Here is a 27,106-nt window from a genome sequence, read left to right on the forward strand (position 1 = left end):
TCTCTGCCACTCCTTAGTCACACCATCCTCCCTATACATGTCCCCTATACATACTCTCATCACACTAATTCCCACCTTCACACCTCTGCCCTCCCACGTGGCAAATATGGGCGTTTTGCCCTAATACAAGATGGCCGCCACGCGCGTCGCCGCCTCCTATCACGTGACACTGCTTTCCCCTTGCCCTCTTGATGCCCGGCTTCTCAGCGAAGCGGTGAGCTGTGACCGCCCGATTGGTCGGCCTCGGAGGGAGGAGGAGGGGCCCGCCCCCTCTGCTCGCTCTCAACCAATGACGGCGCTCGTTTGCTGTGAGTGACGCCCCAGCTGCTTGGCCCCGCCCTTCTTGCTAACCGTGGCAGAGCGCGGGACGGACGGGCTCATTCGCTTAACGCATAGGAGATGCCGCCCGCGGATATGATGAGGGGCGCCGAGGAGCTGGCGGACCAGGTACCGGCCGCACCCGGTTTCAGTCCCCTCCCCCTTTACTAACCCGCCACGGGCAATGGGACTGGTCAACTAAACCGTTACACTCATAACCCCCCTTGTTGTGAAATGGTATGGTCCACCCTTGGTGTCACCCCTTTAGCGGCTGGTGGTAGCTCCCAAGGGTCAGTGGTTGGCAAGGAGGGATGGGAGGAACCAAGGCAGATTGGGGGGGGAGGGGGAATAGCTAATTAACCCCTCTCAGGGCTGATATTACCCCCCCTCCCAGGTCACATATAACCCCACTGACAGCTAATTACCCCCCCCAGGTCAGCTAATTACCCCCCCCAGGTCAGCTAATTCCCCCCCCCAGGTCAGCTAATTCCCCCCCCCAGGTCAGCTAATTACCCCACTGATGGCTAATTACCGCCTCCTAGGTCTGATATAACCCCACTGACCGCTAATTACCCCCCTCCCAGGTCAGATATAACCCCACCGACGGCGAATTACCCCACTGACAGCTTATTACCCCTCCCAGGTCTGATGTGACAGCAAATTGCCCCTTCTGTCAAAACAATTATCTCCCCCACGTGATTATCTTAAATACCCCTCCACCCCATGATTAGCCATACCCCCAATGACGGCTAATTACCCCTCTGAGCTAATTATCATATTCTCAAGAAAGATGTACCCAATGACCGCTTGAATATCCCCCCCCCGAGTGACATCTAATTACCCCTTCCCGCATCAGCTATATACCACATAGTAATAGCTAATAACAGGTTATTAGCTTCTTCCAGGTCAGATATACCCCATGTGTGGTGTTATTGCCACAATATAAATATAGAAGGTAAATACCCCTCGCACACTACATATACCCCCTGCAGAGTAAACCGTAGCAGTCTGTATATAGAGATAACGAGCAATGTGGTTACAACTATAACATGCAGAACGCGCGCGCCGACTGACACACACATGCGCGCCGACTGACACACAAGCACGCTAACTGACACACAGACACGCGCTGACTGACACACACGCGCGCTGACTGACACACGCGCGCTGACTGACACACAGACACGCGCTGACTGACACACGCGCGCTGACTGACACACACGCGCGCTGACTGACACACACGCGCGCTGACTGACACACACACGTGCGCAGACTGACACACACGCGCGCTGATTGACACATGCGCGCTGACTGACACACGCGCGCTGACTGACACACACGCGCGCCGACTGACACACACGCGCGCCGACTGACACACACGCGCGCCGACTGACACACACGCGCGCCGACTGACACACACGCGCGCCGACTGACACACACGCGCGCCGGCTGACACACACGTGCGCCGACTGACACACACGCGCCGACTGACACACACGCGCCGACTGACACACACGCGCCGACTGACACACACGCGCGCGCCGACTGACAAACACGCGCGCCGACTGACAAACACGCGCGCCGACTGACACACACATGCGCGCCGACTGACACACAAGCACGCTAACTGACACACAGACACGCGCCGACTGACACACACGAGCGCTGGCACACACACGCCGACTGACTCACACACGCCGACTGACTCACACACACACGCCGACTGACTCACACACGCCGACTGACTCACACACGCACACGCGCCGACTGACTCACACACACACACGAGCCGACTGACTCACACACGCACACGCGCTGACTGACTCGCACACGCTGACTGACTCACACACACACACACGCCGACTGACTCGCATACACACGCCGACTGACTCGCACACTCACACGCTGACTGACTCGCACACTCACACGCCGACTGACTCACACGCCGACTGACTCACACACACGCCGACTGACTCGCACACACACCGACTGACTCACACACACACACGCCGACTGACTCGCACACACACACGCCGACTGACTCACACACACACACACTCACACGCCGACTGACTCGCACACTCACGCCGACTGACTCGCACACTCACACGCCGACTGACTCGCACACTCACATGCCGACTGACTCGCACACTCACACGCCGACTGACTCGCACACTCACACGCCGACTGACTCGCACACTCACACGCCGACTGACTCGCACACTCACGCCGACTGACTCGCACACTCACACGCCGACTGACTCGCACACTCACACGCCGACTGACTCGCACACTCACACGCCGACTGACTCGCACACTCACACGCCGACTGACTCGCACACACACGCCGACTGACTCGCACACACACGTTGACTGACTCGCGCACACACGCCGACTGACTCGCGCACACACGGCGACTGACTCGCGCACACACGCCGACTGACTCGCGCACACACGCCGACTGACTCGCGCACACACGCCGACTGACTCGCGCACACACGCCGACTGACTCGCGCACACATGCCGACTGACTCGCACACTCACACGCCGACTGACTCACACACGCCGACTGACTCACACACACGCCGACTGACTCACACTCACACACATGCCGACTGACTCGCACACACACACGCCGACTGACTCGCACACACACGCCGACTGACTCGCACACTCACACGCCGAGTGACTCGCACACTCACACGCTGACTGACTCGCACACTCACACGCCGACTGACTCACACGCCGACTGACTCACACACTCACACGCCGACTGACTCACACACACACGCCGACTGACTCTCACACACACACACACGCCGACTGACTCACACACACACACGCCGACTGACACACGCCGACTGACACACACACACACATGCCGACTGACACACACACACGCCGACTGACTCACACACACACGCCGACTGACTCACACACACACACACACACACACGCCGACTGACTCACACACACACACGCCGACTGACTCACACACACACGCCGACTGACTCACACACACGCGCCGACTGACTCACACACACGCGCCAACTGACTCACACACACGCGCCGACTGACTCACACACACGCGCCGACTGACTCACACACACACACGCCGACTGACTCACACGCTGACTGACTCACACACACACACGCCGACTGACTCACACACACGCGCCGACTGACTCACACACACGCGCCGACTGACTCACACACACGCGCCGACTGACTCACACACACGCGCCGACTGACTCACACACACGCGCCGACTGACTCACACACACGCGCCGACTGACTCACACACACGCGCCGACTGACTCACACACACGCGCCGACTGACTCACACACACGCGCAGACTGACTCACACACGCGCCGACTGACTCACACATACGCGCCGACTGACGCACACACACGCCGACTGACTCACGCACACACGCCGACTGACTCGCGCACACACGCCGACTGACTCGCGCACACACGCCGACTGACTCGCGCACACACGCCGACTGACTCGCGCACACACGCCGACTGACTCGCGCACACACGCCGACTGACTCGCGCACACACGCCGACTGACTCACACACACTCCGACTGACTCACACACGCCGACTGACTCACACACACACGCCGACTGACTCACACACACACGCCGACTGACTCACACACACACGCCGACTGACTCACACACACACGCCGACTGACTCACACACACGCCGACTGACTCACACACACACGCCGACTGACACACACACACACGCCGACTGACTCGCACACTCACACGCCGACTCACACACACACACACACACACACACACACACACGCCGACTGACTCACACACACACGCGCAGACTGACACACACGCCGACTTACACACACACACAAGCCGACTGAGACACACACGCTGACTCACACACGCCGACTGACTCATACATGCCGACTGACTAACACACACACGCCGACTGACTCACACACATGCGCCGACTGACACACACACGCGCCGACTGACACACACACGCGCCGACTGACACGCGCGCGCCGACTGACACACACGCGCGCCGACTGACAAACACGCGCGCCGACTGACAAACACGCGCGCCGACTGACTCACACACGCCGACTGACTCATACATGCTGACTGACTAACACACACACGCCGACTGACTCACACACATGCGCCGACTGACTCACACACGCGCCGACTGACACACCCCCGCGCTGACTGACACACACACGCCGACTGATTCACACACGCCGACTCACACACGCCGACTGACTCACACACACGCCGACTGACTCACACACACGCCGACTGACTCACACACACACGCCGACTGACTCGCGCACACACGCCGACTGACTCGCGCGCACACGCCGACTGACTCGCGCGCACACGCCGACTGACTCGCGCGCACACGCCGACTGACTCGCGCGCACACGCCGACTGACTCGCGCGCACACGCCGACTGACTCGCGCGCACACGCCGACTGACTCGCGCACACGCCGACTGACTCACACACACACACACACACACGCCGACTGACTCGCGCACACACGCCGACTGACTCGCGCACACACGCCGACTGACTCGCGCACACACGCCGACTGACTCGCGCACACACGCCGACTGACTCGCGCACGCCGACTGACTCAGACACACACACGCCGACTGACTCGCGCACACGCCGACTGACTCACACACACACACGCCGACTGACTCGCGCACACACGCCGACTGACTCGCGCACACACGCCGACTGACTCGCGCGCACACGCCGACTGACTCGCGCGCACACGCCGACTGACTCGCGCGCACACGCCGACTGACTCGCGCGCACACGCCGACTGACTCGCGCGCACACGCCGACTGACTCGCGCACACATGCCGACTGACTCGCGCACACACGCCGACTGACTCGCGCACACGCCGACTGACTCACACACACACACACGCCGACTGACTCGCGCACACACGCCGACTGACTCGCGCACACACGCCGACTGACTCGCGCACACACGCCGACTGACTCGCGCACACACGCCGACTGACTCGCGCACGCCGACTGACTCACACACACGCCGACTGACTCGCGCACACGCCGACTGACTCACACACACACACGCCGACTGACTCACACACACGCCGACTGACTCGCGCACACACGCCGACTGACTCGCGCACACACGCCGAATGACTCGCGCACGCCGACTGACTCGCGCACGCCGACTGACTCGCGCACGCCGACTGACTCGCGCACGCCGACTGACTCGCGCACGCCGACTGACTCGCACACGCCGACTGACTCGCACACGCCGACTGACTCGCACACGCCGACTGACTCGCACACGCCGACTGACTCGCACACGCCGACTGACTCGCACACGCCGACTGACTCGCACACGCCGACTGACTCGCACACGCCGACTGACTCACACACACGGCGACTGACTTGCACACTCACACGCCGACTCACACACACACACACACGCACAGACTGAGACACACACGCCGACTGACTCACACACACTGACACACACGCCGACTGACTCACACATGCCGACTGACTCACACACCCGCGCTGACTGACACACACGCCGACTGACACACACACACACACACGCCGACTGACACACACACACGCCGACTGACACACACACAAACACACACGGATTGAGACATCTGTATATGTCACTTTGGTCCTATGTGGGACTGACTCCCTGTCTCCACCCCGCCCCCTTCCCTTGCAGTTCCTCCGTGTCACTAAGCGTTACCTCCCGCACCTGGCGCACCTCTGCCTGATCAGCACCTTCCTGGAGGATGGCCTCCGCATGTGGCTGCAGTGGGGGGAGCAGCGGGACTACATCAACATGTCCTGGGGCTGCGGGGCCTTCCTCGCCACCATCTTCATCATCATCAACATGTGCGGCCAGCTGGGTGAGCGCTGCCGAGTATCACCGTGCTACACCGTGCAGCCACGCCCGGGGCGGGATCCTGAGTATTATACAGCGCTGCCGAGTATCACCGTGCTACACCGTGCAGCCGCCCCCGGGGCGGGATCCTGAGTAATACCTGTGTATTATACAGCGCTACGGAGTATCACCGTGCTACACCGTGCAGCCGCCCCCGGGGCGGGATCCTGTGTATTATACAGCGCTGCCGAGTATCACCGTTATACAACGTGCAGCCGCCCCCGGGGCGGGATCCTGTGTATTATACAGCGCTGCCGAGTATCACCGTGCTACACCGTGCAGCCGCCCCCGGGGCGGGATCCTGAGTAATACCTGTGTATTATACAGCGCTACGGAGTATCACCGTGCTACACCGTGCAGCCGCCCCCGGGGCGGGATCCTGTGTATTATACAGCACTACCGAGTATCACCGTTATACAACGTGCAGCCACCCCCGGGGCGGGATCCTGTGTATTATACAGCGCTGCCGAGTATCACCGTTATACAACGTGCAGCCACCTCTGGGATCCTGAGTAATATCTGTGTATTATACAGCGCCTTTCTATTACAGTTATACACGGTGCAGCCACCTCTGGGGCGGGATCCTGAGTAATACCTGTGTATTATACAGCGCCTTTCTATTACAGTTACACACGGTGCAGCCACCTCTGGGGCGGGATCCTGAGTAATACCTGTGTATTATACAGCGCCTTTCTATTACAGTTACACACGGTGCAGCCACCTCTGGGGCGGGATCCTGAGTAATATCTGTGTATTATACAGCGCCTTTCTATTACAGTTATACACGGTGCAGCCACCTCTGTGACGGGATCCTGAGTAATATCTGTGTATTATACAGCGCCTTTCTATTACAGTTACACACGGTGCAGCCACCTCTGGGGCGGGATCCTGAGTAATATCTGTGTATTATACAGCGCCTTTCTATTACAGTTATACACGGTGCAGCCACCTCTGGGGCGGGATCCTGAGTAATATCTGTGTATTATACAGCGCCTTTCTATTACAGTTATACACGGTGCAGCCACCTCTGGGGCGGGATCCTGAGTAATATCTGTGTATTATACAGCGCCTTTCTATTACAGTGATACACGGTGCAGCCACCTCTGGGGCGGGATCCTGAGTAATATCTGTGTATTATACAGCGCCTTTCTATTACAGTTATACACGGTGCAGCCACCTCTGGGGCGGGAACCTGAGTAATATCTGTGTATTATACAGCGCCTTTCTATTACAGTTACACACGGTGCAGCCACCTCTGGGGCGGGAATCTGAGTAATATCTGTGTATTATACAGCGCCTTTCTATTACAGTTACACACGGTGCAGCCACCTCTGGGGCGGGATCCTGAGTAATACCTGTGTATTATACAGCGCCTTTCTATTACAGTTATACACGGTGCAGCCACCTCTGGGGCGGGATCCTGAGTAATATCTGTGTATTATACAGCGCACCTTTCTATTACAGTTATACACGGTGCAGCCACCTCTGGGGCGGGATCCTGAGTAATATCTGTGTATTATACAGCGCCTTTCTATTACAGTTATACACGGTGCAGCCACCTCTGGGGCGGGAACCTGAGTAATATCTGTGTATTATACAGCGCCTTTCTATTACAGTTACACACGGTGCAGCCACCTCTGGGGCGGGAATCTGAGTAATATCTGTGTATTATACAGCGCCTTTCTATTACAGTTACACACGGTGCAGCCACCTCTGGGGCGGGATCCTGAGTAATATCTGTGTATTATACAGCGCCTTTCTATTACAGTTATACACGGTGCAGCCACCTCTGGGGCGGGAACCTGAGTAATATCTGTGTATTATACAGCGCCTTTCTATTACAGTTACACACGGTGCAGCCACCTCTGGGGCGGGAATCTGAGTAATATCTGTGTATTATACAGCGCCTTTCTATTACAGTTATACACGGTGCAGCCACCTCTGGGGCGGGATCCTGAGTAATACCTGTGTATTATACAGCGCCTTTCTATTACAGTTATACACGGTGCAGCCACCTCTGGGGCGGGATCCTGAGTAATATCTGTGTATTATACAGCGCACCTTTCTATTACAGTTATACACGGTGCAGCCACCTCTGGGGCGGGATCCTGAGTAATATCTGTGTATTATACAGCGCCTTTCTATTACAGTTATACACGGTGCAGCCACCTCTGGGGCGGGAACCTGAGTAATATCTGTGTATTATACAGCGCCTTTCTATTACAGTTACACACGGTGCAGCCACCTCTGGGGCGGGAATCTGAGTAATATCTGTGTATTATACAGCGCCTTTCTATTACAGTTACACACGGTGCAGCCACCTCTGGGGCGGGATCCTGAGTAATATCTGTGTATTATACAGCGCCTTTCTATTACAGTTATACACGGTGCAGCCACCTCTGGGGCGGGAACCTGAGTAATATCTGTGTATTATACAGCGCCTTTCTATTACAGTTACACACGGTGCAGCCACCTCTGGGGCGGGAATCTGAGTAATATCTGTGTATTATACAGCGCCTTTCTATTACAGTTATACACGGTGCAGCCACCTCTGGGGCGGGATCCTGAGTAATATCTGTGTATTATACAGCGCCTTTCTATTACAGTTACACAAGGTGCAGCCACCTCTGGGGCGGGATCCTGAGTAATATCTGTGTATTATACAGAGCCTTTCTATTACAGTTATACACGGTGCAGCCACCTCTGGGGCGGGATCCTGGGTAATATCTGTGTATTATACAGCGCCTTTCTATTACAGTTACACACGGTGCAGCCACCTCTGGGGCGGGATCCTGAGTAATATCTGTGTATTATACTGCGCCTTTCTATTACAGTTATACACGGTGCAGCCACCTCTGGGGCGGGATCCTGAGTAATATCTGTGTATTATACAGCGCCTTTCTATTACAGTTATACATGGTGCAGCCACCTCTGGGGCGGGATCCTGAGTAATATCTGTGTATTATACAGCGCCTTTCTATTACAGTTTTACACGGTGCAGCCACCTCTGGGGCGGGATCCTGAGTAATACCTGTGTATTATACAGCGCCTTTCTATTACAGTTTTACACGGTGCAGCCACCTCTGGGGCGGGATCCTGAGTAATACCTGTGTATTATACAGCGCCTTTCTATTACAGTTACACACGGTGCAGCCACCTCTGGGGCGGGATCCTGAGTAATGTCCGTCTCTCTCCCCTCAGCTGGCTGCGTTCTGGTCTTAACGAGAAAGTTTGTTCCGTACGCTTGTTTTGGTCTCTTTGGGATCATCGCTATGCAGGTGAGGACGTCTGACACACGGGGTTCCTATAAGTATAATAGGGTCTGTGACACCTCCCTGTGAGGGGATAAGAGGGCGTCTGACACACGGGGTTCCTATAAGTTTAATAGGGTCAGTGACACCTCCCTGTGATGGGATAAGAGGGCGTCTCACACACGGGGTTCCTATAAGTATAATAGGGTCAGTGACACCTCCCTGTGATGAGATAAGAGGGCGTCTCACAAACGGGGTTCCTATAAGTATAATAGGGTCAGTGACACCTCCCTGTGATGGGGTAAGAGGACGTCTCACACACGGGGTTCCTATCAGTATAATAGGGTCAGTGTCACCTCCCTGTGATGGGATAAGAGGGCGTCTGACACACGGGGTTCCTATAAGTTTAATAGGGTCAGTGACACCTCCCTGTGAGGGGATAAGAGGGCGTCTGACACACGGGGTTCCTATAAGTTTAATAGGGTCAGTGACACCTCCCTGTGATGGGATAAGAGGGCGTCTCACACACGGGGTTCCTATAAGTATAATAGGGTCAGTGACACCTCCCTGTGAAGGGATAAGAGGGCGTCTCACAAACGGGGTTCCTATAAGTATAATAGGGTCAGTGACACCTCCATGTGATGGGGTAAGAGGACGTCTCACACACGGGGTTCCTATCAGTATAATAGGGTCAGAGTCACCTCCCTGTGATGGGATAAGAGGGAGTCTCACACACGGGGTTCCTATAAGTATAATAGGGTCAGTGACACCTCCCTGTGATGGGATAAGAGGGCGTCTCACACACGGGGTTCCTATAAGTATAATAGGGTCAGTGACACCTCCCTGTGATGGGATAAGAGGGCGTCTCACACACGGGGTTCCTATCAGTATAATAGGGTCAGTGACACCTCCCTGTGATGGGATAAGAGGACGTCTGACACACGGGGTTCCTATAAATTTAATAGGGACAGTGACACCTCCCTGTGATGGGATAAGAGGATTTCTCACACACGGGGTTCCTATAAGTATAATAGGGTCAGCGACACCTCCCTGTGATGGGATAAGAGGGCGTCTCACACACGGGGTTCCTATAAGTATAATAGGGTCAGCGACACCTCCCTGTGAGGGGATAAGAGGGCGTCTCACACACGGGGTTCCTATAAGTATAATAGGGTCAGTGACACCTCCCTGTGATGGGATAAGAGGGCGTCTCACACACGGGGTTCCTATAAGTTTAATAGGGTCAGTGACACCTCCCTGTGATGGGATAAGAGGGCGTCTCACACACGGGGTTCCTATAAGTTTAATAGGGTCAGTGACACCTCCCTGTGATGGGATAAGAGGGCGTCTCACACACGGGGTTCCTATAAGTTTAATAGGGTCAGTGACACCTCCCTGTGATGGGATAAGAGGGCGTCTCACACATAGGGTTCCTATAAGTTTAATAGGGTCAGTGACACCTCCCTGTGATGGGATAAGAGGGCGTCTCACACACGGGGTTCCTATAAGTATAATAGGGTCAGTGACACCTCCCTGTGATGGGATAAGAGGGCGTCTCACACACGGGGTTCCTATAAGTTTAATAGGGTCAGTGACACCTCCCTGTGATGGGATAAGAGGGCGTCTCACACATAGGGTTCCTATAAGTTTAATAGGGTCAGTGACACCTCCCTGTGATGGGATAAGAGGGCGTCTCACACACGGGGTTCCTATAAGTATAATAGGGTCAGTGACACCTCCCTGTGATGGGATAAGAGGGCGTCTCACACACGGGGTTCCTATAAATATAATAGGGTCAGTGACACCTCCCTGTGATGGGATAAGAGGACGTCTCACACACGGGGTTCCTATAAGTTTAATAGGGTCAGTGACACCTCCCTGTGATGGGATAAGAGGGCGTCTCACACATAGGGTTCCTATAAGTTTAATAGGGTCAGTGACACCTCCCTGTGATGGGATAAGAGGGCGTCTCACACACGGGGTTCCTATAAGTATAATAGGGTCAGTGACACCTCCCTGTGATGGGATAAGAGGGCGTCTCACACACTGGGTTCCTATAAGTATAATAGGGTCAGTGACACCTCCCTGTGATGGGATAAGAGGGCGTCTCACACACGGGGTTCCTATAAGTATAATAGGGTCAGCGACACCTCCCTGTGATGGGATAAGAGGGCGTCTCACACACGGGGTTCCTATAAGTATAATAGGGTCAGTGACACCTCCCTGTGATGGGATAAGAGGGCGTCTCACACACGGGGTTCCTATAAGTATAATAGGGTCAGCGACACCTCCCTGTGATGGGATAAGAGGGCGTCTCACACATGGGGTTCCTATAAGTATAATAGGGTCAGTGACACCTCCCTGTGATGGGATAAGAGGGTGTCTCACACACGTGGTTCCTATAAGTATAATAGGGTCAGCGACACCTCCCTGTGAGGGGATAAGAGGGCGTCTCACACACGGGGTTCCTATAAGTATAATAGGGTCAGTGACACCTCCCTGTGATGGGATAAGAGGATTTCTCACACACGGGGTTCCTATAAGTATAATAGGGTCAGCGACACCTCCCTGTGATGGGATAAGAGGGCGTCTCACACACGGGGTTCCTATAAGTATAATAGGGTCAGCGACACCTCCCTGTGAGGGGATAAGAGGGCGTCTCACACACGGGGTTCCTATAAGTATAATAGGGTCAGTGACACCTCCCTGTGATGGGATAAGAGGGCGTCTCACACACGGGGTTCCTATAAGTTTAATAGGGTCAGTGACACCTCCCTGTGATGGGATAAGAGGGCGTCTCCCACACGGGGTTCCTATAAGTTTAATAGGGTCAGTGACACCTCCCTGTGATGGGATAAGAGGGCGTCTCACACACGGGGTTCCTATAAGTTTAATAGGGTCAGTGACACCTCCCTGTGATGGGATAAGAGGGCGTCTCACACATAGGGTTCCTATAAGTTTAATAGGGTCAGTGACACCTCCCTGTGATGGGATAAGAGGGCGTCTCACACACGGGGTTCCTATAAGTATAATAGGGTCAGTGACACCTCCCTGTGATGGGATAAGAGGGCGTCTCACACACGGGGTTCCTATAAGTTTAATAGGGTCAGTGACACCTCCCTGTGATGGGATAAGAGGGCGTCTCACACATAGGGTTCCTATAAGTTTAATAGGGTCAGTGACACCTCCCTGTGATGGGATAAGAGGGCGTCTCACACACGGGGTTCCTATAAGTATAATAGGGTCAGTGACACCTCCCTGTGATGGGATAAGAGGGCGTCTCACACACGGGGTTCCTATAAATATAATAGGGTCAGTGACACCTCCCTGTGATGGGATAAGAGGACGTCTCACACACGGGGTTCCTATAAGTTTAATAGGGTCAGTGACACCTCCCTGTGATGGGATAAGAGGGCGTCTCACACATAGGGTTCCTATAAGTTTAATAGGGTCAGTGACACCTCCCTGTGATGGGATAAGAGGGCGTCTCACACACGGGGTTCCTATAAGTATAATAGGGTCAGTGACACCTCCCTGTGATGGGATAAGAGGGCGTCTCACACACGGGGTTCCTATAAGTATAATAGGGTCAGCGACACCTCCCTGTGATGGGATAAGAGGGCGTCTCACACACGGGGTTCCTATAAGTATAATAGGGTCAGTGACACCTCCCTGTGATGGGATAAGAGGGCGTCTCACACACGGGGTTCCTATAAGTATAATAGGGTTAGCGACACCTCCCTGTGATGGGATAAGAGGGCGTCTCACACATGGGGTTCCTATAAGTATAATAGGGTCAGTGACACCTCCCTGTGATGGGATAAGAGGGTGTCTCACACACGTGGTTCCTATAAGTATAATAGGGTCAGTGACACCTCCCTGTGATGGGATAAGAGGGCGTCTCACACACGGGCTTCCTATAAGTATCTGTTTGTATCTTTCAGACTGTTATATACAGCATCCTGTGGGACATCAAATTCCTCATGAGGTGAGTGACTGTGTGAGTGCGCGCTCACACACCTCCCCTTCTCTCCTTTCCCAGGAACCTGGCTCTGGGTGTGTGTGTGTGTGTGTGCGCTCACACTCACACCTCCCCTTCTCTCTTTGGAACTTGGCTTTGGGTGTGTTTGAGTGTGCGCTCACACTCCCCTTCTCTTCTTGCCCTGGAACCTGGCTCTGTGTGTATGCGTTCACACTCACACCTCCCCTTCTCTCCTTTCCCAGGAACCTGGCTCTGGGTGTGTGTGTGTGTGTTCACACTCACACCTCCCTTTCTCTCTTTCCCCAGGAACCTGCCTCTGGGTGTGTGTGTGCGCTCACACTCACACCTCCCCTTCTCTCCTTTCCCAGGAACCTGGCTCTGGGTGTGTGTGTGCGCTCACACTCACACCTCTCCTTCTCTCCTTTCCCAGGAACCTGGCTCTGAGTGTGTGTGTGTGTGTGTGCGTTCACACTCACACTTCTCTCTTTCCCCAGGAACCTGGCTCTGGGTGTGTGTGTGTGCGCTCACACTCACACCTCCCCTTCTCTCTTTCCCCAGGAACCTGGCTCTGGGTGTGTGTGTGCGCGCTCACACTCACACCTCCCCTTCTCTCCTTTCCCAGGAACCTGGCTCTGGGTGTGTGTGCGCTCACACTCACACCTCCCCTTCTCTCCTTTCCCAGGAACCTGGCTCTGGGTGTGTGTGTGTGTGTGTGTGTGTGTGTGTGACTGTGCACTCACACTCACACCTCCCCTTCTTTCCTTTCCCAGGAACCTGGCTCTGGGTGTGTGTGTGCGCTCACACTCACACCTCCCCTTCTCTCCTTTCCCAGGAACCTGGCTCTGGGTGTGTGTGTGTGTGTGTGTGTGTGCGTTCACACTCACACTTCTCTCTTTCCCCAGGAACCTGGCTCTGGGTGTGTGTGTGTGTGCGCTCACACTCACACCTCCCCTTCTCTCTTTCCCCAGGAACCTGGCTCTGGGTGTGTGTGTGCGCGCTCACACTCACACCTCCCCTTCTCTCCTTTCCCAGGAACCTGGCTCTGGGTGTGTGTGCGCTCACACTCACACCTCCCCTTCTCTCATTTCCCAGGAACCTGGCTCTGGGTGTGTGTGTGTGTGTGTGTGTGTGTGACTGTGCACTCACACTCACACCTCCCCTTCTCTCCTTTCCCAGGAACCTGGCTCTGGGTGTGTGTGTGTGCTCACACTCACACCTCCCCTTCTCTCTTTCCCCAGGAACCTGGCTCTGGGTGTGTGTGTGTGTGTGCTCTCACACTCACACCTCCCCTTCTCTCCTTTCCCAGGAACCTTGCTCTGGGTGTGTGTGTGCGCTCACACTCACAACTCCCCTTCTCTCTTTCCCCAGGAACCTGGCTCTAGGTGTGTGTGTGCGCGCTCACACTCACACCTCCCCTTCTCTCCTTTCCCAGGAACCTGGCTCTGTGTGTGTGTGTGTGCGCTCACACTCACACCTCCCCTTCTCTCCTTTCCCAGGAACCTGGCTCTGGGTGTGTGTGTGTGTGCGCTCACACTCACACCTCCCCTTCTCTCTTTCCCCAGGAACTTGGTTCTGGGTGTGTGTGAGTGTGCGCTCACACTCACAACTCCCTTCTCTCTTTCCCCAGGAACTTGGCTCTAGGTGTGTGTGTGCGCGCTCACACTCACACCTCCCCTTCTCTCCTTTCCCAGGAACCTGGCTCTGTGTGTGTGTGTGCGCTCACACTCACACCTCCCCTTCTCTCCTTTCCCAGGAACCTGGCTCTGTGTGTGTGTGACTGTGCACTCACACTCATACCTCCCCTTCCCCAAGAACCTGGCTCTGGGTGTGTGACTGTATGAGTGTGCGCTCACACCTCCCCTTCTCTCCTTTTCCAGGAACCTGTGTGTTTGCGTGCGCTCACACCTCTGCTTCTCTCTTTCCCCAGGAACTGGCTCTGTGTGTGTGTGTGTGTGACTGTGAGTGTGTGCTCACACTCCCCTTCTCTCCTTCCCCAAGAACCTGACTGTGTGTGTGTGTGTGTGTGTGTGTGTGTGTGTGTGTGTGTGTGTGTGTGTGTGTGTCCGCTCACACCTCCACTTCTCTCCTTTTCCAGGAACCTATCTCTGTGTGTGTGCGTGCGCCCGTTCACACTCACACCCCCACTTCTCTCCTTTCCCAGGAACCTAGCTCTGTGTGTGTGTGACACTATAAGTGCGAGCTCACACTCACTTTCTCTCCTTCCTCAGGAACCTGGCTCTGGGTGTGTGTGTGTGTGTGTGAGACACTGTGAATGCACGCTCACACTCCCTTTCTCTCCTTCCCCAGGAACCTGACTCTGGGTGTGTGTGTGACACTGTGGGTGCGCGCTCACACTCCCTTTCTCTCCTTCCCCAGGAACCTGGCTCTGGGTGTGTGTGCGTGTGACACTGTGAGTGTGCGCTCACACTCCCTTTCTCTCCTTCCCCAGGAACCTGGCTCTGGGTGTGTGTGTGTGTGTGACACTGTCAGTGCGCGCTCACACTCCCTTTCTCTCCTTCCCCAGGAACCTGGCTCTGGGGGTGTATGTGTGTGTGACACTGTGAGTGCGCGCTCACACTCCCTTTCTCTCCTTCCCCAGGAACCTGGCTCTGTGTGTGTGTGTGTGTGTGTGTGTGTGTGACACTGCGAGTGCGCGCTCACACTCCCTTTCTCTCCTTCCCCAGGAATCTGGCTCTGGGGGTGTATGTGTGTGTGACACTGTGAGTGCGCGCTCACACTCCCTTTCTCTCCTTCCCCAGGAACCTGGCTCTGGGGGTGTGTGTGTGTGACACTGCGAGTGCGCGCTCACACTCCCTTTCTCTTCTTCCCCAGGAATCTGGCTCTGGGGGTGTATGTGTGTGTGAGACTGTGAGTGCGCGCTCACACTCCCTTTCTCTCCTTCCCCAGGAACCTGGCTCTGGGGGGGGGGGGTGTGACACTGTGAGTGCGTGCTCACACTCCCTTTCTCTCCTTCCCCAGGAACCTGGCTCTGGGTGGGTGTGTGTGTGTGTGACACTGTGAGTGCACGCTCACACTCCCTTTCTCTCCTTCCCCAGGAACCTGGCTCTGGGGGTGTGTGTGTGACACTGTGAGTGTGCGCTCACACTCCCTTTCTCTCCTTCCCCAGGAACCTGGCTCTGGGGGGTGTGTGTGACACTGTGAGTGCGCGCACACACTCCCTTTCTCTCCTTCCCCAGGAACCTGGCTCTGGGGGTGTATGTGTGTGTGACACTGTGAGTGCGCGCTCACACTCCCTTTCTCTCCTTCCCCAGGAACCTGGCTCTGGGTGTGTGTGCGTGTGACACTGTGAGTGCACGCTCACACTCCCTTTCTCTCCTTCCCCAGTAACCTGGCTCTGGGTGTGTATGTGTGTGTGACACTGTGAGTCCGCGCTCACACTCCCTTTCTCTCCTTCCCCAGGAACCTGGCTCTGTGTGTGTGTGTGTGTGTGTGTGTGTGTGTGTGTGTGTGACACTGCGAGTGCGCGCTCACACTCTCTTTCTCTCCTTCCCCAGGAATCTGGCTCTGGGGGTGTATGTGTGTGTGACACTGTGAGTGTGCGCTCACACTCCCTTTCTCTCCTTCCCCAGGAACCTGGCTCTGGGGGGGGGGGGTGTGTGTGGCACTGTGAGTGCGCGCTCACACTCCCTTTCTCTCCTTCCCCAGGAACCTGGCTCTGGGTGGGTGTGTGTGTGTGTGTGTGACACCGTGAGTGCGCGCTCACACTCCCTTTCTCTCCTTCCCCAGGAACCTGGCTCTGGGGGTGTGTGTGTGACACTGTGAGTGCGCTCTCACACTCCCTTTCTCTCCTTCCCCAGGAACCTGGCTCTGGGGGGTGTGTGACACTGTGAGTGCGCGCACACACTCCCTTTCTCTCCTTCCCCAGGAACCTGGCTCTGGCGGTGTATGTGTGTGTAACACTGTGAGTGCGTGCTCACACTCCCTTTCTCTCCTTCCCCAGGAACCTGGCTCTGGGTATGTGTGTGTGACACTGTCAGTGCGCGCTCACACTCCCTTTCTCTCCTTCCCCAGGAACCTGGGTGTGTGTGTGTGTGTGTGTGTGTGTGTGTGACACTGTGAGTGCGCGCTCACACTCCCTTTCTCTCCTTCCCCAGGAACCTGGCTCTGGGGGTGTGTGTGTGACACTGTGAGTGCGCGCTCACACTCCCTTTCTCTCCTTCCCCAGGAACCTGGCTCTGGGGGTGTGTGTGTGTGTGACACTGTGAGTGCGCGCTCACACTCCCTTTCTCTCCTTCCCCAGGAACCTGGCTCTGGGTGTGTGGGTGTGTGTGTGTGACACTGCGAGTGCGCGCTCACACTCCCTTTCTCTCCTTCCCCAGGAACCTGGCTCTGGGTGGGGGTCTCCTGCTGTTGCTGGCAGAGTCTCGCTCCCAGGGGAAGTCCATGTTTGCGGGGGTCCCCAGCGTGGCGCACACATCGCCGCGTCAGTACATGCAGCTGGGCGGGCGCGTGCTGCTTATCCTCATGTTCATGACGCTGCTGCACTTCAATGCAAACATCTTCACTGTACGTACCTCGTGGGCACGGCGTGGCGCTTGGCTGCTGTGCGAGGGTGGGGTGGGCACTCGCCACTGGGGGTGAGTGGAGGCGCTCCTCACTGGGCGGTGTGTGTGTGTTGCCCGTTCATTGGCTGCAGTGTGTGTGTGTGTTGCCCGTTCATTGGCTGCAGTGTGTGTGTCTGTGTGTGTGTGTGTGTTGCCCGTTCATTGGCTGCAGTGTGTGTGTCTGTGTGTGTGTGTGTGTTGCCCGTTCACTGGCTGCAGTGTGTGTGTGTGTGTGTGTTTGTGTTGCCCGTTCACTGGCTGCAGTGTGTGTGTGTGTGTGTTGCCCGTTCACTGGCTGCAGTGTGTGTGTGTGTGTTGCCCGTTCACTGGCTGCAGTGTGTGTGTGTGTTGCCTCCTCACTGGGGTGTGTGGTGGCGCCTCCTCACTTGGGTGTGTGGTGGCGCCTCCTCCTCACTGGGGTGTGTGGTGGCGCCTCCTCATCACTGGCCCGCGTTGGGTTGGCACTGGCTTTGTGTGTGTGTGTGGGTGTGTGTGTGGCACCTCACTGGGGTGTGTGGTGGCGCCTCCTCCTCACTGGCCCGCGTTGGGTTGGCACTGGCTTCCCCCGTGTGGCTGCAGTGTGTGTGTGTGTGTGTGGCTGCAGTGTGTGTGTGTGTGGCTGCAGTGTGTGTGTGTGTGTGGCTGCAGTGTGTGTGTGTGTGGCTGCAGTGTGTGTGTGTGTGTGTGTGTGGCTGCAGTGTGTGTGTGTGTGTGTGTGTGTGTGTGTGTGTGTGTGTGTGTGTGTGTGGCTGCAGTGTGTGTGTGTGTGTGTGGCTGCAGTGTGTGTGTGTGTGTGTGTGTGTGGCTGCAGTGTGTGTGTGTGTGTGTGTGTGTGTGTGGCTGCAGTGTGTGTGTGTGTGTGTGTGTGTGTGTGTGTGTGTGTGTGTGTGTGTCTGCAGTGTGTGTGTGTGTGTGTGTGTGTGTGTGTGTGTGTGTGTGTGTGTGTGTGTGTGTGTGTGTGTGGCTGCAGTGTGTGTGGCTGCAGTGTGTGTGTGTGTGTGTGTGTGTGTGTGTGTGTGTGGCTGCAGTGTGTGTGTGTGTGTGTGTGTGTGTGGCTGCAGTGTGTGTGTGTGTGTGTGTGTGTGTGTGTGTGTGTGTGTGTGTGTGTGTGTGTGTGTGTGTGTGTGTGTGTGTGGCTGCAGTGTGTGTGTGTGTGTGTGTGTGTGTGTGTGTGTGTGTGTGTGTGTGTGTGTCTGCAGTGTGTGTGTGTGTGTGGCTGCAGTGTGTGTGTGTGTGTGTGTGTGTGTGTGTGTGTGTGTGTGTGTGTGTGTGTGTGTGTGTGTGTGTGTGTGTGTGTGGCTGCAGTGTGTGTGTGTGTGTGTGTGTGTGTGTGTGTGTGTGTGTGTGTGTGTGTGTGTGTGGCTGCAGTGTGTGTGTGTGTGTGTGTGTGTGTGTGTGTGTGTGTGTGTGTGTGTGTGTGTGTGTGTGTGTGTGTGTGTGTGTGTGTGTGTGGCTGCAGTGTGTGTGTGTGTGTGTGTGTGTGTGTGTGTGTGTGGCTGCAGTGTGTGTGGCTGCAGTGTGTGTGGCTGCAGTGTGTGTGTGTGTGTGTGTGTGTGTGTGTCTGCAGTGTGTGTGTGTGGCTGCAGTGTGTGTGTGTGTGTGGCTGCAGTGTGTGTGTGTGTGTGGCTGCAGTGTGTGTGTGTGTGTGGCTGCAGTGTGTGTGTGTGTGTGGCTGCAGTGTGTGTGTGTGTGTGTGTGTGTGTGTGTGTGTGTGTGTGTGTGTGTGTGTGTGTGTGTGGCTGCAGTGCGTGTGTGTGTGTGGCTGCAGTGCGTGTGTGCGTGTGTGCGTGTGTGCGTGTGGTGCCTCACTGCCCCCCCCCCCCCCCATGCGTACACTGCAGTAGCCCGGCTCAGCATCTCCCCTCCGTCCCCCCCAGATCTTCTTGTGTGTGTGTGTGTGTGTGTGTGTGTGTGTGGCTGCAGTGTGTGTGTGTGTGTGTGTGTGTGTGTGTGTGTGTGTGTGTGTGTGTGTGTGTGTGTGTGTGTGTGTGTGTGTGTGGCTGCAGTGTGTGTGTGTGTGTGTGTGTGGCTGCAGTGTGTGTGTGTGTGTGTGTGTGGCTGCAGTGTGTGTGTGTGTGTGTGTGTGTGTGTGTGTGTGTGTGTGGCTGCAGTGTGTGTGTGTGTGTGGCTGCAGTGTGTGTGTGTGTGTGTGGCTGCAGTGTGTGTGTGTGTGTGTGTGTGTGTGTGTGTGTGTGGCTGCAGTGTGTGTGTGTGTGGCTGCAGTGTGTGTGTGTGTGTGTGTGTGTGTGTGTGTGTGTGTGTGTGTGTGTGTGTGTGTGTCTGCAGTGTGTGTGTGTGTGTGGCTGCAGTGTGTGTGTGTGTGGCTGCAGTGTGTGTGTGTGTGGCTGCAGTGCGTGTGTGCGTGTGTGCGTGTGTGCGTGTGTGCGTGTGTGCGTGTGTGCGTGTGTGCGTGTGTGCGTGTGGTGCCTCACTGGCCCCCCCCCCCATGCGTACACTGCAGTAGCCCGGCTCAGCCTCTCCCCTCCGTCCCCCCCAGATCTTCCAAGACATCTTCGGCCTGGCCTTGGTCATCCTGGTGGCCGTCGGCTTCAAGACCAAGCTGGCCGCCCTGACCTTGGTGCTGTGGCTGCTGGTCTTAAACGTGGTGCAGAACTCCTTCTGGAGGGTCCCCTCCCACCGCCCCCTCCACGACTTCCTCAAGTATGACTTCTTCCAGACCCTGTCCGTCATGGGCGGGCTCCTGCTGGTGGTGGCCCTGGGCCCAGGCGGGGTCTCCATGGACGAGCACAAGAAGAACTGGTGACCCCCCCCCCCCCCCCGCTCCAAGCTCTACCATCCCCCCCCCCCCCCCCAATGCAGAAGGTTCAGCCAATCGCATGGCTCCGTTATGCACCGGGGGGGTGTGTGTGTGCACGGAGTGATCCGATTGGCTCAGGCTGTTGCCATGGGCACACCCTTCTCCGCGCTCGGAATGTTCCATTCAACTTATTCATGCGGGGGGGGGGGGGGGGGGGGGGGGGGAGCTCAACTTATTTTGTTGTCGGACACTGAGATTATGATATGTTGGACTATTTATAGGGTCAGTGACACCTCCCTGTGATGGGATAAGAGGGCGTCTCACACAGGGGGTTCCTATAAGTATAATAGTGTCAGTGACACCTCCCTGTGATGGGATAAGAGGGCGCCTCACACACGGGGTTCCTATAAGTATAATAGGGTCAGCGACGCCTCCCTGTGATGGGATAAGAGGACGCCTCACACACGGGGTTCCTATAAGTATAATAGGGTCAGTGACACCGCCCTGTGATGGGATAAGAGGGCGTCTCACACACGGGGTTCCTATAAGTATAATAGGGTCAGTGACACCTCCCTGTGATGGGATAAGAGGGCGTCTCACACACGGGGTTCCTATAAGTATAATAGGGTCAGTGACACCTCCCTGTGAGGGGATAAGAGGGCGTCTCACACACGGGGTTCCTATAAGTATAATAGGGTCAGTGACACCTCCCTGTGATGGGATAAGAGGGCGTCTCACACACGGGGTTCCTATAAGTATAATAGGGTCAGTGACACCTCCCTGTGATGGGATAAGAGGGCCTCTCACACACGGGGTTCCTATAAGTATAATAGGGTCAGTGACACCTCCCTGTGATGGGATAAGAGGGCGTCTCACACACGGGGTTCCTATAAGTTAATAGGGTCAGTGGCACCTCCCAGTGATGGGATAAGAGGACGTCTCACACACGGGATTCCTATAAGTATAATAGGGTCAGCGACACCTCCCTGTGATGGGATAAGAGGGCGTCTCACACACGGGGTTCCTATAAGTATAATAGGGTCAGTGATACCTCCCTGTGATGGGATAAGAGGGCGTCTCACACGGGGTTCCTATAAGTATAATAGGGTCAGCGACACCTCCCTGTGATGGGATAAGAGGGCGTCTCACACACGGGGTTCCTATAAGTATAATAGGGTCAGCGATACCTCCCTGTGATGGGATAAGAGGGCGTCTCACACACGGGGTTCCTATAAGTATAATAGGGTCAGTGACACCTCCCTGTGATGGGATAAGAGGGCGTCTCACACACGGGGTTCCTATAAGTATAATAGGGTCAGTGACACCTCCCTGTGATGGGATAAGAGGGCGTCTCACACACGGGGTTCCTATAAGTATAATAGGGTCAGTGACACCTCCCTGTGATGGGATAAGAGGGCGTCTCACACACGGGGTTCCTATAAGTATAATAGGGTCAGTGACACCTCCCTGTGATGGGATAAGAGGACGTCTCACACACGGGGTTCCTATACGTATAATAGGGTCAGTGACACCTCCCTGTGATGGGATAAGAGGGCGTCTCACACACGGGGTTCCTATAAGTATAATAGGGTCAGTGACACCTCACTGTGATGGGATAAGAGGGCGTCTCACACACGGGGTTCCTATAAGTATAATAGGGTCAGTGACAACTCCCTGTGATGGGATAAGAGGGCGTCTCACACACGGGGTTCCTATAAGTATAATAGGGTCAGTGACACCTCCCTGTGATGGGATAAGAGGACGTCTCACACACGGAGTTCCTATAAGTATAATAGGGTCAGTGACACCTCCCTGTGATGGGATAAGAGGGCGTCTCACACACGGGGTTCCTATAAGTATAATAGGGTCAGTGACACCTCCCTGTGATGGGATAAGAGGGCGTCTCACACACGGGGTTCCTATAAGTATAATAGGGTCAGTGACACCTCCCTGTGATGGGATAAGAGGGCGTCTCACACACGGGGTTCCTATAAGTATAATAGGGTCAGTGACACCTCCCTGTGATGGGATAAGAGGGCGTCTCACACACGGGGTTCCTATAAGTATAATAGGGTCAGTGACACCTCCCTGTGATGGAATAAGAGGGCGTCTCACACGGGGTTCCTATAAGTATAATAGGGTCAGTGACACCTCCCTGTGATGGGATAAGAGGGCGTCTCACACACGGGGTTCCTATAAGTATAATAGGGTCAGTGACACCTCCCTGTGAGGGGATAAGAGGACGTCTCACACACGGGGTTCCTATAAGTATAATAGGGTCACTGACACCTCCCTGTGAGGGGATAAGAGGACGTCTCACACACGGGGTTCCTATAAGTATAATAGGGTCAGTGACACCTCCCTGTGATGGGATAAGAGGGCGTCTCACACACGGGGTTCCTATCAGTATAATAGGGTCAGTGACGCCTCCCTGTGATGGAATAAGAGGGTGTCACACACGGGGTTCTTATAAGATAATAGGGTCAGCAACACCTCCCTGTGATGGGATAAGAGGGCGTCTCACACACGGGGTTCCTATACGTTAATAGGGTCAGTGACACCTCCCTGTGATGGGATACAGGGGCGTCTCACACACGGGGTTCCAATAAGTATAATTGGGTCAGTGACACCTCCCTGTGAGGGGATAAGAGGGCGTCTCACACACGGCGTTCCTATAAGTATAATAGGGTCAGTGACACCCCCTGTGATGGGATAAGAGAGCGTCTCACACACGGGGTTCTTATAAGATTATAGGGTCAGTGACGCCTCCCTGTGATGGGATAAAAGGGCGTCTCACACACGGGGTTCCTATAAGTATAATAGGGTCAGTGACACCTCCCTGTGATGGGATAAGAGGACGTCTCACACACGGGGTTCCTATCAGTATAATAGGGTCAGCGACACCTCCTTGTGATGGGATAAGAGGGCGTCTCACACACGGGGTTCCTATAAGTATAATAGGGTCAGTGACACCTCCCTGTGATGGGATAAGAGGGCGTCACACACGGGATTCCTATAAGTATAATAGGGTCACTGACACCTCCCTGTGATGGGATAAGAGGGCGTCTCACACACGGGGTTCCTATACGTTAATAGGGTCAGTGACACCTCCCTGTGATGGGATACGGGGGCGTCTCACACACGGGGTTCCTATAAGTATAATAGGGTCAGTGACACCTCCCTGTGATGGGATAAGAGGGCGTCTCACACACGGGGTTCCTATAAGTTAATAGGGTCAGTGACACCTCCCTGTGATGGGATAAGAGAGCGTGTCACACACGCCGTTCCTATAAGATAATAGGGTCAGTGACACCTCCCTGGGATGGGATAAGAGGGCGTCTCACACACGGGGTTCCTATAAGTATAATAGGGTCAGTGACACCTCCCTGTGATGGGATGCATGTATCTCCTCTGTGATAAGACAGGCCCTGCAGACAGGATTTTGGTCACCTCCATCAAACCCCGATCTTGTAAGTAAGACGCTCTATAATGACCTAAGGAGACAGGCGGCCTCATCAGATACTCAGCATCATTATACAGTGCGTTCCGTTCATTTGCCTATGTTATAACCTTTTTTTCCTGCAGGGGTCTGTGTGTCTCAGTGTCTGTCTGTCTGTCTGTCTCTGTGTGTATGTCGGTCTGTGTATGTGTCTGAGTGTCTGTCTCTCAGTGTGTCTGTCTGTTTGTGTCTCAGTGTTTGTGTGTGTCTGTGTGTGTCTCAGTGTCTGTCTGTCTGTCTCTGTGTGTATGTCGGTCTGTGTATGTCTGTTTCTGTCTGTCTCTCAGTGTGTGTGTCTGTTTGTGTGTCTGTTTCTGTCTGTCTGTCTCAGTGTGTGTGTCTGTTTGTGTCTCAGTGTCTGTGTGTCTGTGACTCCCTCACTATATTGGGGAGATATAAATATGTATATAATTGTATTTTAAGTAGGTTTATATAGTTACATAGTTATGGGGGGGAGGGGGCAGCGGGGAAGAAGTGTGTTGGGAATGGGGGGGGGGGGTATTTTTTGTACTGGGATCAGAGCATTTCAGCATTAAAGATTTCTTTTATTCTGCAGTTTATTCTGTTTTATTAGTAAGCAACACTAATATACAGAGACGCAATACAGGGAGAGGGGAACCCTGCCCTGCAGAGCTTGCACTCTAATATACAGAGACGCAATACAGGGAGAGGGGAACCCTGCCCTGCAGAGCTTACACTCTAATATACAGAGACGCAATACAGGGAGAGGGGAACCCTGCCCTGCAGAGCTTACAATCTAATATACAGAGGGACACAGATACAATACAGGGAGAGGAGGAACTATTGGGAGAAAGGAATCCTGCCCCGCAGAGCTTACACTCTAATATACAGAGGGACACAGATACAATACAGGGAGAGGAGGAACTATTGGGAGAAAGGAATCCTGCCCCGCAGAGCTTACACTCTAATATACAGAGGGACACAGATACAATACAGGGAGAGGAGGGACCATTAGGAGAAGGGAATCCTGCCCCGCAGAGCTTACACTCTAATATACAGAGGGACACAGATACAATACAGGGAGAGGAGGGACCATTAGGAGAAGGGAACCCTGCCCCGCAGAGCTTACACTCTAATATACAGAGACGCAATACAGGGAGAGGGGAACCCTGCCCTGCAGAGCTTACACACTAATATACAGAGGGACACAGATACAATACAGGGGGGGGAGGAACTATTGGGAGAAAGGAATCCTGCCCCGCAGAGCTTACACTCTAATATACAGAGGGACACAGATACAATACAGGGAGAGGAGGGACCATTAGGAGAAGGGAATCCTGCCCCGCAGAGCTTACACTCTAATATACAGAGACGCAATACAGGTAGAGGAGGAACCCTGCCCTGCAGAGCTTACACTCTAATATACAGAGGGACACCGAAACAATACAGGGAGAGGGGGAACCATTGGGAGAAGGGAATCCTGCCCCGCAGAGCTTACACTCTAATATACAGAGGGACACAGATACAATACAGGGAGAGGAGGGACCATTAGGAGAAGGGAATCCTGCCCCGCAGAGCTTACACTCTAATATAGAGGGACACAGATACAATACAGGGAGAGAAGGGACCATTGGGAGAAGGGAATCCTGCCCCGCAGAGCTTACACTCTAATATACAGAGACGCAATACAGGTAGAGGAGGAACCCTGCCCTGCAGAGCTTACACTCTAATATACAGAGGGACACCGAAACAATACAGGGAGAGGGGGAACCATTGGGAGAAGGGAATCCTGCCCCGCAGAGCTTACACTCTAATATACAGAGGGATACAGATACAACACAGGGAGAGGGGGAACCATTGGGAGACGGGAACCCTGCCCCGCAGAGCTCACACTCTAATATACAGAGGGACACAGATACAATACAGGGAGAGGAGGGACCATTGGGAGAAGGGAACCCTGCCCTGCAGAGCTTACACTCTAATATACAGAGGGACACAGATACAATACAGGGAGAGGAGGGACCATTGGGAGAAGGGAATCCTGCCCCGCAGAGCTTACACTCTAATATACAGAGGGGCACAGATACAATACAGGGAGAGGAGGGACCATTGGGAGAGGGGAATCCTGCCCGCAAGAGCTTACACTCTAATATACAGAGGGACACAGGTACAATACAGGGAGAGGGGGGACAATTGGAAGAAGGGGATCCTGCCCCGAAGAGCTTACACTCTAATATACAGAGGGGCACAGATACAATACAGGGAGAGGGAACCAGTGGGAGAAGGGAATCCTGCCCCGCAGAGCTTACACTCTAATATACAGAGGGACACAGATACAATACAGGGAGAGGAGGGACCATTGGGAGAAGGGAATCCTGCCCCGCAGAGCTTACACTCTAATATACAGAGGGGCACAGATACAATACAGGGAGAGGAGGGACCATTGGGAGAGGGGAATCCTGCCCCGCAGAGCTTACACTCTAATATACAGAGGGACACAGGTACAATACAGGGAGAGGGGGGACAATTGGAAGAAGGGGATCCTGCCCCGAAGAGCTTACACTCTAATATACAGAGGGGCACAGGTACAATACAGGGAGAGGAGGGACCATTGGGAGAGGGAAATCCTGCCCCGCAGAGCTTACACTCTAATATACAGAGGGACACAGGTACAATACAGGGAGAGGAGGGACCATTGGGAGAGGGAAATCCTGCCCCGCAGAGCTTACACTCTAATATACAGAGGGACACAGATACAATACAGGGAGAGGGAACCAGTGGGAGAAGGGAATCCTGCCCCGC

General features: G+C 54.8%; 1 protein-coding gene across 2 annotated transcripts; it reads left to right on the forward strand.

Annotated features, from left to right (window-relative positions):
• The first annotated feature begins 313 nt into the window (after positions 1-313).
• Positions 314-24,001, forward strand: LOC142476834 (surfeit locus protein 4-like). 2 transcript variants are annotated; one of them, XR_012791989.1, is made up of 7 exons: positions 314-447; positions 6,067-6,253; positions 9,490-9,566; positions 13,484-13,527; positions 17,862-18,048; positions 20,584-22,276; positions 22,623-24,001. XR_012791989.1 is itself a non-coding variant. In XM_075581997.1 (6 exons), exons 1-6 carry the CDS (start codon positions 400-402, stop codon positions 20,848-20,850), a joined length of 810 nt encoding a protein of 269 aa, XP_075438112.1. In that variant the 5' UTR covers positions 314-399; the 3' UTR covers positions 20,851-24,001. The 2 variants fall into 2 exon arrangements, 1 of the variants encoding a protein (XP_075438112.1); XM_075581997.1 differs by having other exon boundaries at positions 20,584-24,001.
• Positions 24,002-27,106: the final 3,105 nt, after the last annotated feature.

Source organism: Ascaphus truei, unplaced genomic scaffold (assembly GCF_040206685.1).
Source record: "Ascaphus truei isolate aAscTru1 unplaced genomic scaffold, aAscTru1.hap1 HAP1_SCAFFOLD_1764, whole genome shotgun sequence".
NCBI lineage: Eukaryota > Metazoa > Chordata > Amphibia > Anura > Ascaphidae > Ascaphus > Ascaphus truei.